The 13,589-nt window shown below is 33.5% G+C and overlaps 1 protein-coding gene across 4 annotated transcripts in view; it reads right to left on the bottom strand.

Moving 5' to 3' along the window:
* The window catches only part of SSBP2 (single stranded DNA binding protein 2), a 404,380-nt gene that overhangs the window by 25,918 nt on the left and 364,873 nt on the right, over nucleotides 1-13,589 (bottom strand). For all 4 annotated transcript variants that reach the window (XM_074204890.1, XM_074204891.1, XM_074204893.1 and 1 more), the window contains 4 exons: nucleotides 10,416-10,451; nucleotides 8,449-8,503; nucleotides 5,281-5,351; nucleotides 3,039-3,117 (listed from right to left, as the gene is read on the bottom strand). In XM_074204890.1, the coding sequence (XP_074060991.1) occupies nucleotides 3,039-3,117; nucleotides 5,281-5,351; nucleotides 8,449-8,503; nucleotides 10,416-10,451 (241 nt within the window). The remainder of the gene's footprint in view (nucleotides 1-3,038; nucleotides 3,118-5,280; nucleotides 5,352-8,448; nucleotides 8,504-10,415; nucleotides 10,452-13,589) is intronic.

Here is a 13,589-nt window from a genome sequence, read left to right as displayed (position 1 = left end):
ACTTAACTGTTTGGGTGACCTTGGGCAAGTCACTTCACCCTGTTTACCTCAGTTTCCTCATCTGCAAAATGACCTGGAGAAGGAAATGGCAAACCACTCAGTGACTTTGCCAGGAAAACCCCAAATGGTATCACAAGGAGTCAGACAGGGCTGAAAAACTGACTGGATGTGTTTGCTACTGTGTGGATGTGTCCCCCAAAGACATCTTATAGGCTGCCCTCTCACAGGAAGGAATGAAGCAATTCTTTATCCCACTCCTAAAGTCTGCTACTTGTCTGTAGAGAGGGAGAGGTATGCTTCAGCATTACTTCTCTTAAATGATTACTTGCCATTTTCATTAATCAGAATTCAGTCAGAATCGATCAGAACTTTTTTTTTTTTCACACAGTTATAATCAATGTGTAAATAGTTCTGACTCCTTCTGGAAACTCACTGTTCTTACAGAATATTTTTTTAGGTTTTTTTTTTTTTTGCAAGACAAATGGGGCTAAGTGGCTTGCCCAAGGGCACACAGCTAGGTAATTATTAAGTGTCTGAGGTCGGATTTGAACTCAGGTACTCCTGACTCCCGGGCCAGTGCTCTATCCATTTCGCCACCTAGCCACCCTTTACAGAATTTAAAAAAAATAAAGTGCTGAAATATGTATTTGTGACCTTTCATTTTTCAAAATATACTAAAAACTCCAGGAAATATTTTGCCTTCAAAAATTGCAGTGATTATGATTGTGGAATATGACAAAGAATGAAGCTCCTGTTAGAATTCAGTTGCCATGGGAACATCAATATCTTTTGAGAAACAACAGGATTTAAAAATTCTATTTACATAGTTACTAAAGTAGGTTTTTTTCCCTTTGGTGTAGTGAAATTTGTGATATGACATGGAAAACCCTCAGATTACAACATTTTGAGTCATCTTTAGGATTTTAGTCACTGTTTCTGGTGCATATATTAAGAAATAAACACTTTTACATTTTAAAGAATTACCATTTAGAAGTTTAAACAGTATTTACTTTTCCAACTATAATATGCAGAGTTAAAAGCTTTAGGACTTTTCTTCCACATGCTAGTCAAAGGCACAGACCAGATAGTCAAAGAAATAGCTATTAGGTTTGAAAATACTGCAACATGCCACTAATCTTAAGCTAAAGTGCAGAATATATTTATTTAAGATATTTTTAGGCAGTATGGGAACAATCCTAAAAGTGATTCCAAAATACTTCAATGAATTCAATGATCTTACAGATGCGAGCATTTCTGCCATTGGTACTGATTACAACTATTTGTGCCTAATCTCATCCTGTGCAATTTAATAAATTTCTCCATAGTAATAAGAATGGACACCAAGCAATGCCTTAAAGTTCACACAGCATTTTAAATATCTAATCTGAGTTTCAAAAGAATCATACAAAAGTAGTATAAGATAAGTAAACATTATTCTCACTTTACAGGTGGGAAAACATTCTGGGAAGTTAAATGACTCATTCAGTTAAAAGATGTCATGGGAAGCATTTGAATATATGTCTTTCTTGTCCCTAAGTCCAGTGCTTTATCCACTGTGTCAATAAATCAAATTTTCTCTTCATATTATTGTAGTTCTGCTATTTTCTTTATTCTGGGAGTTTTCTTTCCTCATCTCCTCTCCATTATCTATCATTTATGTGGTAATAACAACTGAAAATCAGTCGCCTCTGGCCCTTTGTGATCTCATTTGGCAAAGATACTGGAGTGTTTTGCCATTTCCTTCTCCAGATCATTTTTACATTCCATCCTCCAGATGAGGAAACTGAGGGAAACAAAGTTAAGTGACTTGCATAGCATGACACTGTTAGCATGTGTCTAAGGTCAGAGAGAAACTCTTCCTGACTCATCACCTAGCTGCCCCTTGAAAATCATGAAAGTCAATAAATTCCTCATTCTTAGCACAAATGATTCAGTAGAAAAGGATTGCAGTTAAACTAACCGGATTTTCATCACTAATAACCTATGGGATCTTAAGTCAAATCATTTGGTATCATTGAGGGTTTCCATAAAATGAGGGGTTTGGTCTTTAAGGTTCTTTCTCTCTCTCCAAATCAATGATCCTATTATATTAGCTGGTCAGCAAAAAGAGATGGAGTATTGGGATGGTGATTTCAGGGTTCTGGTGAGCAGAGTCCTCTCAGGTCTTTGCCACTTCTGTCTTCCTGGACCTTACAAATCACAACCATCCTGCCTTCTGTCCGTTAGCCTTCTACAGATCCTCCTTAGAGGGTTCTCTCAAGTACTGGAGATCTGCTATTCAATGTACCCCATATTAACCAAGTATTTTCCAAGAATCTGAACAACATACAAAGAACTGAGTGTTCAGGCTGATCTGAATGGGACTTAATTATTCTGAGATGACTCAAGAGCTAGGGCAGGATCTTGCATTGCTTCAAAATCATCATTAAGAACCTCTCTGGCCATTGTACAGGGGAAGCACTTAGGAGGAGTTCAGGCTTAGATGATAGAATGCTGGGTAATAGAATTTAAAAGATTGTAAAAATAGATGCTGACACATATAACAATATATTGCATAATATACATAATTAACACAACCTGCATAGCTTGACTTTTTAAGAATTAAAAATCAGTTATTTTATTTAAAGAAATTACATGGGAAGCATTTAATTTTTAATTTTCATAACAGTCAGCTCAAAGAGGTAAATGATAATTAACTTTTTCACTTTATGTATAAGAAATTGAAAAACAACAGCTTACAGGACTTTTCAAAGTGGAAGAGAGTACAAGTCTCAACACAAAAATGAATGCTGAGATTTTGTTGGCCTTCTAATAGGAGACACAATGTCACTGTTGGTATTAGCTCTTAAAAAGAACAGTTATGCAAATGGTACTTAACCAATACTCTCTTTGACCATTAATTTACAAATGTGAACCTACAGTTGGACCTGAGCACTTATTTTATAATTTCAGATAAAATTCAGGTACCAATAATACAAAATCTGTTATCATCTTACATTAAGACTATCACAATTAAATATTATAGTTAACTTCCTTACCTAAAGATCCATTCATGTGATGTGACTCCATTCCTCCTAATCCACCCATTGGACCATCTGATCCTGGGCCCATTGGAAACTATTTTAAAAAATGAAAATGATTGATCATAAATTTAAAAGCTTAAATCAAAGTCTGGGCACAATTCAGTCCTCAGTAATCAAGCATCCATTAAAAAACAACTCTGAGGAGGAACACAGGATTTTTCACTTAAAAGTGATAAATTCAAAGCTTTCTCTCAATGTTCTTCCACCTTTAGCTTCAGCTGTGTCATTCTTAGACTGAGAATCATCTTCAGGACAAAGATTTTGTCATGAAACTTTGCAGCTACTACAGTGTTTTTCATGTGTATTTAATGAGTCAATAAATGTTTATTTATCACCCACTGTCTGCCAGACATTTGGATGGGTGCTGGGGATATGAAAACATAGATGATGCAGTCAGTAAGTCAACATTCAATAGAAAATTTGAAGACAAAAGGATGTGTATATGTAGCAGTAAGGGGCACAAGTGCACAGAGAATTGGGCACTTAATCACTCTGTGCTCCAATTTCCTCATCTATAAAAATGGGAATAATAATAATAATAATAATAATAATAATAATAATAATAATAATAAACCTCTCAAACTGTTTGACTTAAATATCATTTTTAATAATAATGCTGTACTCAGTTATCTTATCTGGCTATTATAAGGATCAAATGAGGTCTTTAAAGTTGCAAAACTTAAAATAAGGCTATTATCATAACATTAAAGTTAGTATTCATAAAATATATAAAAATAAATCAAGGTAATTCAAGGAAGAAGCTCTATCAGCTGGGAAGATCAAGAAAGCCTGTTGATTTCTCTAATCTCTCCTCCATTACTGGTTGTTAGCATAATCAGATTAGAATTTTATCAAATAGATCTGAGAAATGGAATGAAAAAATTACATGAGTAGGGATTTTCATGTTTGGTAGATTTCTTTTTATGGGTACATTTATACGAAAGCTTTGTTATTCCCAAATTCTCAGCTTCTAAAAATCCTGACAGGGATTTTATTTTCATGTTAAATGGAATAGAATTTATAATCTGTATCACTTCACATCTAGGTGGCTTGTGTCAACAGGGTTCTTTCAAGTGCCATGCCAGCATCACAAATGATACTTCTAATTGCCAACTGTTAGCATGGCAATAATTTATAGTCATACTTCCAAAGGATAATAACTAGCATTTATATAGTACTTTATTAATATTTATAAAGTGCTATGTCATTGATCTCATTTCTTTTACACATTATACCCATATTCTTGCTCTAAAGATCAAGAAAAATTTTTTTGAGAGATGTTAAGTTTAACATTATAATTGTTTGTTCCAGATCCTCATAATAACCCTGTAAGACAGTACAAATATTATCATTCCCAATTTTACAGATGAGGAAACTAAGACCAAGAATGGCAAAATGATTACATAAGATCACAAAATTAGTAGGTAACAGAGCTGGGATTCCTTTTTTGGCCCTAGATTTTACTGCATGGATTCTCAATTTCTAGAATTACAGTTGCTGATAAGAGATTAGACAGGACAAGCCAACCCTGCAAAAAACTTGCTTTGATGACATACTTTCATTTTGAAAAAAACTATACATTTTAAAAATCAGGATTTGAACATAATATACAGCTTGAAGCCTAAATATTGTCAATCTCAAGCTTACTACAGGGACAAAAAGTAAATTCTCAAATATGGATCACTACTTTAGTACTGGGTCATTTTTTAACAAATAGGGCCTAGATTTCCTAATCTTAAGGCACATACTATTGCTCTAATTCAGAACATGTCAGGATAATCCAGCTAATAATAAAAATCTTTTCAGTGTGAGGGGGGGGGGGAAGTCACCACTACATTTAAAAAAAAGAGTAACTCTAAAATTGATTACATAAATTATTTCAATTTACCCAGAATTCCTGTTTTCTATAATTTAATTAGTTAAGTCAGAGACCATTAATAGTTTTTTAAATTCTAAATTATATTTCAAATGTCACCATTATGAAATTTAAATTATCTATTCAATGTGTCAATTATACAGAATTCCTGGAATTTCACAATTTTGACCAACTTAATTAGATAATTTGAAATGAATTTTATTTTCCTCTGGTAGCTTTGTCTAGATTGTTTAGATTCTTTAAAAATGTCTAAAAGAACTGATTTTGCAAATCTGAAGGACTCTGCAAATCAAGAAAAACTAATAATAGATTCATATTTACATTAGGTCTGTTGGGTCCAGGAGGTACTGCATTCATTAGAGTATACATGTTGTCTCCAGAATTGGTAGAATCTGAAACAAAATATTAGCTTGTTAATATCCTTCCTTATTAACAAAACACATGAGGTGTTACATAGTGAAAAACTAGTGAAAGACTGTGTAAATGTTTAGACATGTTTTTAGCTGCATCATCTAAAATGTGCATTATTAAGGCTTATTAACAAATAGGTGCCAGTCATTTTTCAGATGATTTGAGAATTCAATCCCATTATGATTAAAAGCCTATAAATAGGTAGTGATAAGAAATGAGATGATTATTTGCATGATGCTGGTTAAAAAAGGAACCTACTACTTGAGAAATCTATAACATTGAGGTAAAATTATTTGTTCTCATTGAATTAACTACATACTTGCCTTAATTCTCCACTTCATTGACTATATGCAGATATATCCCAAATCTCCTAAAGCTAGAGTAGTTATATTGAGTATCTCATTTTCCCTCAGGCTCTGAGAATATTTCTTTTTTTCTTTCAATTTATTCAAATAATTAAGCAAGAGCTAGAGGAATCCTCTGGCTTAGTTCCAAGAAAAAGACAAGAACTAGCCTAAACAATCTGAATATAAACAAATCACCTGACCAAAGTTTAAAAGTAACTACTTTTTTCCAACACAGCCATTAAGTAGTTGTTTCCAAACACACATGTAGTAATTTAAAAAATCTGTGAGCTATACATATAAGTATAAAGTACAACAATTATCTCACATATCTCCCATTGCAGCATCACTTTTAAAACATCTATATTCAATGACAATTCTCTAATTTCTATAATTTCAAATGGATATTTCTGTGAATAAGATGCAGAAATCTTGGAATTTTTCTTCTAAGAACAATCATTAACTATGTAATATTGCCTTATATTAATGGATTTATTGTGCCCAGAGATTCATTAATTCTATGTGAATTGGTTCAGTGTTGAAGACAAATTATTTTAGCACTATATGGCAATAGCTGTGGCAGCAATTGGCAGAGGGTTCTTGACCTGGAACCTATGGTTCCACTTTTTTGCCTACTATTGTGGCTGTGAATGGTATGAGAAAATTTCTGATTCTTTCTTACTAACAATGAATAAAGGGTCAGAGGACTTTTCACCTTCTTTCATTCATTTTAGTGTTACCAAGTCTCAAAGCTGCTAGTTATCCCTGCAGCAGATTTGTGACTTCTTTGGACATGGTCATGCAGTTGAGTTTGTTGTCTGGTTATTTGACTTTTACTTTTGTATCAGTGTACCATCCCCCCAAAATAACTAAATAAAATCCCCTCCCCTTTTAAAGCAAAAAATTGGATAACTCAAGGTAAAAAAATTATTAAAAAGACCTTTGTAAAGTGTAGCAGCTTTGGTCTTTGGGTAAGTACAAAGGGAAGATGAATTGTGTAGAGTAAATACAGGTGTAGAGGAGAACAGATCAACACACATTCCTAGTCTCTATGAGGTGAAAAGACAGAGGGATAGACTTTCTTTTTCATTCATTCATTCACCATTTTTGTATGCAACCCAACACCAGTGGGAGAAGAATAAAATCAGTATCATTAACCAGGGATTCTGTGCATCTACCTCAGAAATGGGATTGCAAAGTCGGCCACTCACTCATCTGATATCTAGTGAGGAACTTTCCTCTGACCAAGGATGAAATGATACATTTTGGAAGTGAGAATCTGGGAGCCTAGAACACAGTAACCTCTCAGGCTCAAACTAATTCGATGTTTTATTGCTCTGTACATGCTGTGTCTTGGGTTGCTACATGATAGTAAATAGAGATTATGTATACCACACAGAGAAGGCAGAATGTCAGAAGAGAGAGAAAGCTTGGCAGCCTGGAAGTTTGAGACCTTCTTTTGACATCTATGGGCTGTGTGGTCCTGGACAAAAAACTTCACCTCTAGTTGCTCTAGGTAATTATCTTAAGAACTGAAGGATCCAGGTAGTATTGGTATCCACAATTTCCTCACCTGGGATGTTCCTATATACTAGTCCCTGTCCCTTTTCCTATGAAATATCATATAGTGACAAACTAATGAAAGAACATGCACAAGGTTTTATTTTTTCCTTATTGTTTATAATAACATAGTGTCCTGCAATATGAACCTCATAATTGAAAATTAATTTAACAAGGCCAATAACTCACACATGGACAATAAGATTAATTTATGTCTTTCTGCCTTCATTGAACTTTGCAATATTCTCCTTGAGGGAGTTCTATGTGGATATCCATGAAAGGTTTGTCTTCAGAACAACTCCTTTGGAATAATTACTATCTTTGCATTTTTTTTTCAGTAATGTCAGTGAATATAAACATTTATATCAGACTATTTCTACCTCATTTCAAAGTTTTCTAAAAACTAATAATTTATACATTTAATGTGTTTGAAAATTCTGTATAAAAATTTCACAAGTAATAGTAATTTAAAGTATTGATAGTTATTTGATTTTTATAAATTTTTTACTAACAAATATACTAGCTGAAAAAATAAGTCTTTCTGATATAATCTGGACTGACAGTGGCCTGCAAAACTCCTTAGTTTTGAATCAAATTAAAATGTGGTTGAGAAATGTTCAACAAAGTAAATAAAAATACAATGTAATATATATGATGATAATCTGTGGTTTTCTAAATTAATATGCACCCTCAAGGCTGGCCTACATGCATCCCTAGGCCTGAAAGATTTGGGAGAGAAGTTCCATTATACACAGCTATATGTAGATACAGAAGCAGTGAGGAATATGAAAACATCACTCACTTTTTCTGTGACAATTTCATGAATTGGGAAATTTGTATAAAATCTTTTATTTTTACTCTCAACGAATCTTAAGACTAAATTTAGTTAGACAAATTTTTCTAAAAGTTCTACATATACAACTCCCTCATGTTGATAAAGTTTAGCAACTTTTAAAATAAACATCTTATTAAAGAATTTGAACTGAAACTCAGAAATAAATCATTGCATTTACAGAGTTGAAGTTAAACTATTAGAATTATGTATGTACACCTAGATGTATATGAATGTTTTCTCTCTCTCTCTCTCTCTCTCTCTCTCTCTCTCTCTCTCTCTCTCTCTTTTATGAATTTACTCCACCCATTCAATGCCCAAGGGTCATTTGTATTCCAATACCTGCTGGACTAGGCATGATGGGAGTTCCTGGTGGCCCTCCACCTCCTGGAGGACCCTAAAAACAATTAAAGAAGATATTCAGTGAAAAAAAAAGGTCTTTCATTAATAATAACAACAATATAGAATGAAGGTTATTTGTCTTAGCAAAGTACTTGATTGAAAACAAAGGAAAATATTTTCTCCATTTACTTCCTGTGAAATATCACTATTTTATTTTACCATTAAGCAAAACACGATTTAGCTTTAATATATGTGAGAATCCTCAACACTATAGATAAGCATTCTAAAAGTAATGAATCTTTAATTAGAAGTGGTGTTCTATCATTAATAATATAACCATATCACATAATAAAGTAAAAAGAGAAACCATTTAATAGGGTTTTTTAAATCTTTGCAATGAAAATTACCTATGCATTTGTTACTTTTCAATACTTTTCTTTCTCAGTGATTTATTAGTTTTGCAGGAAAGAAAATATTAAGAGATTTAATGTAAATAAAATGCATTCCTCTTTTTAAAATATTTTTAAAAAATTCTAATATTTTCTTCCTTCCAACAAATATCAACATCTTTTGTAGATGTTTCTCCTTAAGTAATTAGAAATCAGCTACAATGCTAAGACTGTGTGTTAATAAAGTGAAGATATGGAAGGTACAAAGTTAACCAATTTACTATACACACAGCTAATGTGGTTTATTTAAACAGATTTTGGTTATGGAATTATCTAGAGCTCAAACTGACCATAAAACAGCTAAATACCTACACTTCCCTCTTTGCCTTGGTAGACAGTCAATCAAATATCTTAAAGGATGTGCCAATAGCCCATTTAATAGCAGGAGGGCACTTAAACTTTCCTTCAAAGTTCAACAAACTTTACTTATTATACATTACAATTATAGTGATTAAAAAGAATTCATTTTCCAAACATTTCTTACTTCCCATTGTATTCACATTTTATGTAATTCTGGAAAAAAATGGGTTTTGTTTAATTAGAGACAATGAACACAATCATTGTTTGAATGTCCAAAAGTGAATTTACTTTTAAATGTTAAGATTTCAAAAAAGGAAACTAGAAGTTAAAATACCTAAGTAATTTCCTTCTCCTTTTAAGTGATTAATTTAAACTTAAATCTATTTACACACCACTAGTTATAAAAAGCCCTGGGGTAGCAAGTAAACATTTCTCTTTTTTTTCCTGTGCTAATTGAAAATAAACAAAGTGATGCATCTCAACAACGGCCAAAGTCACAAACTTCTGAAAGCCTCCTTAACAAAGGTTTCCAGTTTCCTCTATTTATTCTGTTTCTTGGCTGAATATTGTTGTTATTTTTTAAAATTTCACCTTCTTTACTGAGATGAGAAGAAATCAGTGTAAGCTATAAATTATATATGCTTTTCCAATGCATTAAAATCTAATTATGCAAAAGGAGCACTGTGGACAGCAAGAATAAACTACTAAGCTGTGGTTAAGTTGATTCAAAGTTTTAGAGACTTTAATATTTCCTACATAAAAAGGACATTAAAAGAGGCATTTGAATTTCAAAACTAGATAAACTAAAATCTAACTTTTAATTTTGACTTGTCAGTAGTTTTGCTGGAATGATGCACTCTACATTTTAGGAGGAAGTTTACTATCTACTTAAACTTTAAAAGCAGGTTCAAGTGAAACACTATGTAACTGAGAAAGTCCTCTTCATCATTGGACAGGGAATATGTATTATCCTGGATAAAGAACATATGTTGAAGTAAAACAGAGCACTCAGGGCAATTCTGACCAGATTGATAACTGTTCTGCTAATGAACGTCAACATATGTATTGTAGATGGCAGACAAAACAGCTAAACATAAATCAGATGTTCACTTCTCAGCCAATACACAAGGGCTCTTCTTAACATCTGGACAACTATTTCTTTGCCTAAGTAAAATGTAACATCAATTCTAATGAGCAAACAAACCCAAATGTACTTACTACATAATTCCCAGGAGACGCTGAGGAATATGGTATCTAGAATGTGAAAAGGACAAAACAATTTATTTTCTTTTGATTCATGTCAAGAATCCAAGGCTGAAGCAAAGTGAATTCGTGTTCTTTAACTTTTAGTTAGTTTAAAATAAAATGAAAAAGAGGGTATTGCCTATAAGAAATATAGTTCAAGTAGTGAAAAAATGAAATTAAAACTGCATTATCATTTTTTAGTTTTGTTTTTTTTAAAAAGACCAGATCTCAGTCAAGGACAATTCAACTAGAGTTGAAAGAAATGATTCAGTTTTTTTTTTTAGATTTTTTTCCCAATGCAATGGGGTTAAGTGGCTTGCCCAAGGCCACACGGCTAGGTAATTATTAAGTATCTGAGGTCAGATTTGAACCCAGGTACTCCTGACTCCAAGGCCGGTGCTCTATCCACTGCGCCACCTAGTTGCCCAGAAATGATTCAGTTTTAAGTTACTCATGTATCAGAACTAACTTTTCCATCATGCTGACAAACAATACGCATCAGAAAACTTACCAATAACCAGAACTCTGGAAATCAGATTATCTTCTCAGTTGTGTACATGAAAAGCACTAACTGGTATTTTTCAAAGATAGATTATATGCTACTAAACACATCTATTTTGATTCAGTATTTGGACATTAATTCAACCTATACTCTTTACTTTCTAACTACTGAGATATAGGGGAAAGAGACTGCTTTTCATTTAAGATTCTGAGTTTGTATCCTATCTCTTGACATTTACTTTTATGATTTTGGATTATGAAGATGATGATTATAATAATTATTATAAGTAGCATTTATTAAAGTTTCTGTTAAGTGATTTACAAATATTATTTCATTTAATCCTCACAGAAATCCTGGGAAGCAGGGGCTATGACTCCCATTTTACAGTTGAGAAAACTGAGGCAAACAGAGATTAAGTGATTTACCTAAAGTCATACTACTAAAAAGAGTCTGCAGGCTGGATTTGAACTCAGATCTTTTTTGACTTGCAGTCCCAGTGTTATCTCCATTGAGTCATGTAGCTGCAACCTCTCAAGTTATTTATATAACTTCCCTGTGCCTCACTTTCCTCATCTGTAAGATGACAGGTGGGACTAGGTAGCCCCCGAGGCCTCTTTCTCCTTTGTATCTAGAATCCTAAATTTTCTAGCAAGGAAATCAAAGAGGCTGTCTCAAATACCAAAACTTGATCACTACCAACAAAATCATCTTGACCTCTTTATAAAAGAACCTTGACAAGCCCCCTTTGTAGAAGACTGTTCAAAAGTATTATTATGTTTATTAGTATACAATTAAACATTAAGAATTGTCTCTACAAAGGGTTCACCCTTTAGAAGGCTAGGGACTAGCATCCTCTAAGTTGACATTTTATACTAATGGAACAATCCCTCAGATATCCATACTATATGACCAGTCCCATTCATCTTTTCAGTCATCCATTTTTCTGCTGATATTCTGGTTCTGGTTCTGATTTTTTCTGTGGTAACATTATAACTATTAAAGTAGACCACATATTCTCTGAGGGATGTGCATTTTTAATTCTTGGAAGACTAGTTTTCTATGATTGGCAGAGATACAATCTCTACTCAAGAATATTGTCAAATACAAGATAGACTTTTCTTTCAGGGTTAAGGGTAAGATCTTCAAAAGCACCCTGAAATTTCCTAAAGTCAGTCTAGTTCCTCTAGAACCAATTTACTGTATATCCCCAGTGTTTAAGATATCTGCATAAAATGGCCCAGTTCTAGGGGATACAGATCACGAGATCTATTTTTCATTCTATTAAATTTTACTGATAATCTACTAAAGTTGAGCAGCTGGTGATAAAATGGAAAGAGCATGGGCCTGGAGTTATGACAACTCATCTTCCTGAGTTCAAATCTGGTCTCAGACAATTACCAGCTGTGTGATCTTTGTTAAATCACTTAATCCTCTTTGCCTCAGTTGCCACATCTGTAAAATGAGCTGGAAAAGGAAATGGCAAACCATGTCATTATCTAAATGAGTTCATGAAGTTCTGACCATGAATGAAACAACTGAACAGTCACAACACTAAAGTTGAACTCTTTTGAGTGCTTTTTTAAAAATGAGTCCTATGATTTCACTGGTATAAGAAGCTGAGGAAGACTCCCTCTATCAATGCAAATCTTTATCCTTTTACAGTCTTATAAAAAACCTTAAGGAAGAGAGTGCTTAAGGGACTTGCCCGGAGTCAGAGGCAGAATTTCCTAATTCAAAGGCTGAACAGAAGCAAAATTACCGTTAAGTTCATCTGACTTCTCTATTTTCTGATGTTATAATCCCATTCAATCTCTACAAAGTAGTCATCATCTTAAATACATTTTTTTTGTTTTTGTTTTTTTGCAAGGCAAATGGGGCTAAGTGGCTTGCCAAGGCCACACAGCTAGGTAATTATTAAGTGTCTGAGACCGGATTTGAACCCAGGTACTCCTGACTCCAGGGCCGGTGCTTTATCCACTGCGCTACCTAGTCGCCCCCCCCCCCCCCAATACATTCTTAAGCAATTATTTTTAAAAACCAGTCAGTTTTGAAAAGCACTCGTCTTCCATTTTAGAAGTACTGTTAACTCCAATATCAGTACTCTCTGAGTTTAGTGTTTCAGACACTCTTCCCCCCTCCTGCCTCCTAGGTCAACGGCAGTGTTATATATTTACCCTCAGTTTCTTGTCTTTCTTTCAGTTTTCTATATGTTAGTGATATGATGCTTAAGATACCTAGTAAATTTTCATTAAAAACAGATGACTTATGTATGTTGGAGGGAAATTGATGAGATCATTTTTCCCCTTTAGCTTAGGCTTTAGGTTATTTAATTATGTAGCGGCCAGAACGCGCTGCCAACTTTGGTACATCTTGTAGAGTTGTTAGTTCTTTGTGAGAGGAATTATAGATTTGTAAACTAGTTTATAAGTAAGCTTTTCCTCCAGGCTTTTAAATTTATTTGGAATTTAATTCAATTCAATCTAAAAAAAATGAAGTACCTTTTACTTGCCCAGTGTGTTACACCAGACATTGCAGGTAGGTACATAGTGTTCATTCATTCACTCAACAATATTTATCCTTACTTATGTGCTAGGTGTAGTGTTTGGGGGTGGGGGTAGGGAATATAAGCATGAATAAGAAATGTC

This window comes from Macrotis lagotis, chromosome X (assembly GCF_037893015.1).
Source record: "Macrotis lagotis isolate mMagLag1 chromosome X, bilby.v1.9.chrom.fasta, whole genome shotgun sequence".
Taxonomy (NCBI): domain Eukaryota; kingdom Metazoa; phylum Chordata; class Mammalia; order Peramelemorphia; family Peramelidae; genus Macrotis; species Macrotis lagotis.
Note: the sequence above shows the minus strand (reverse complement) of the source record. Positions and strands in the feature narration are given on the sequence as shown.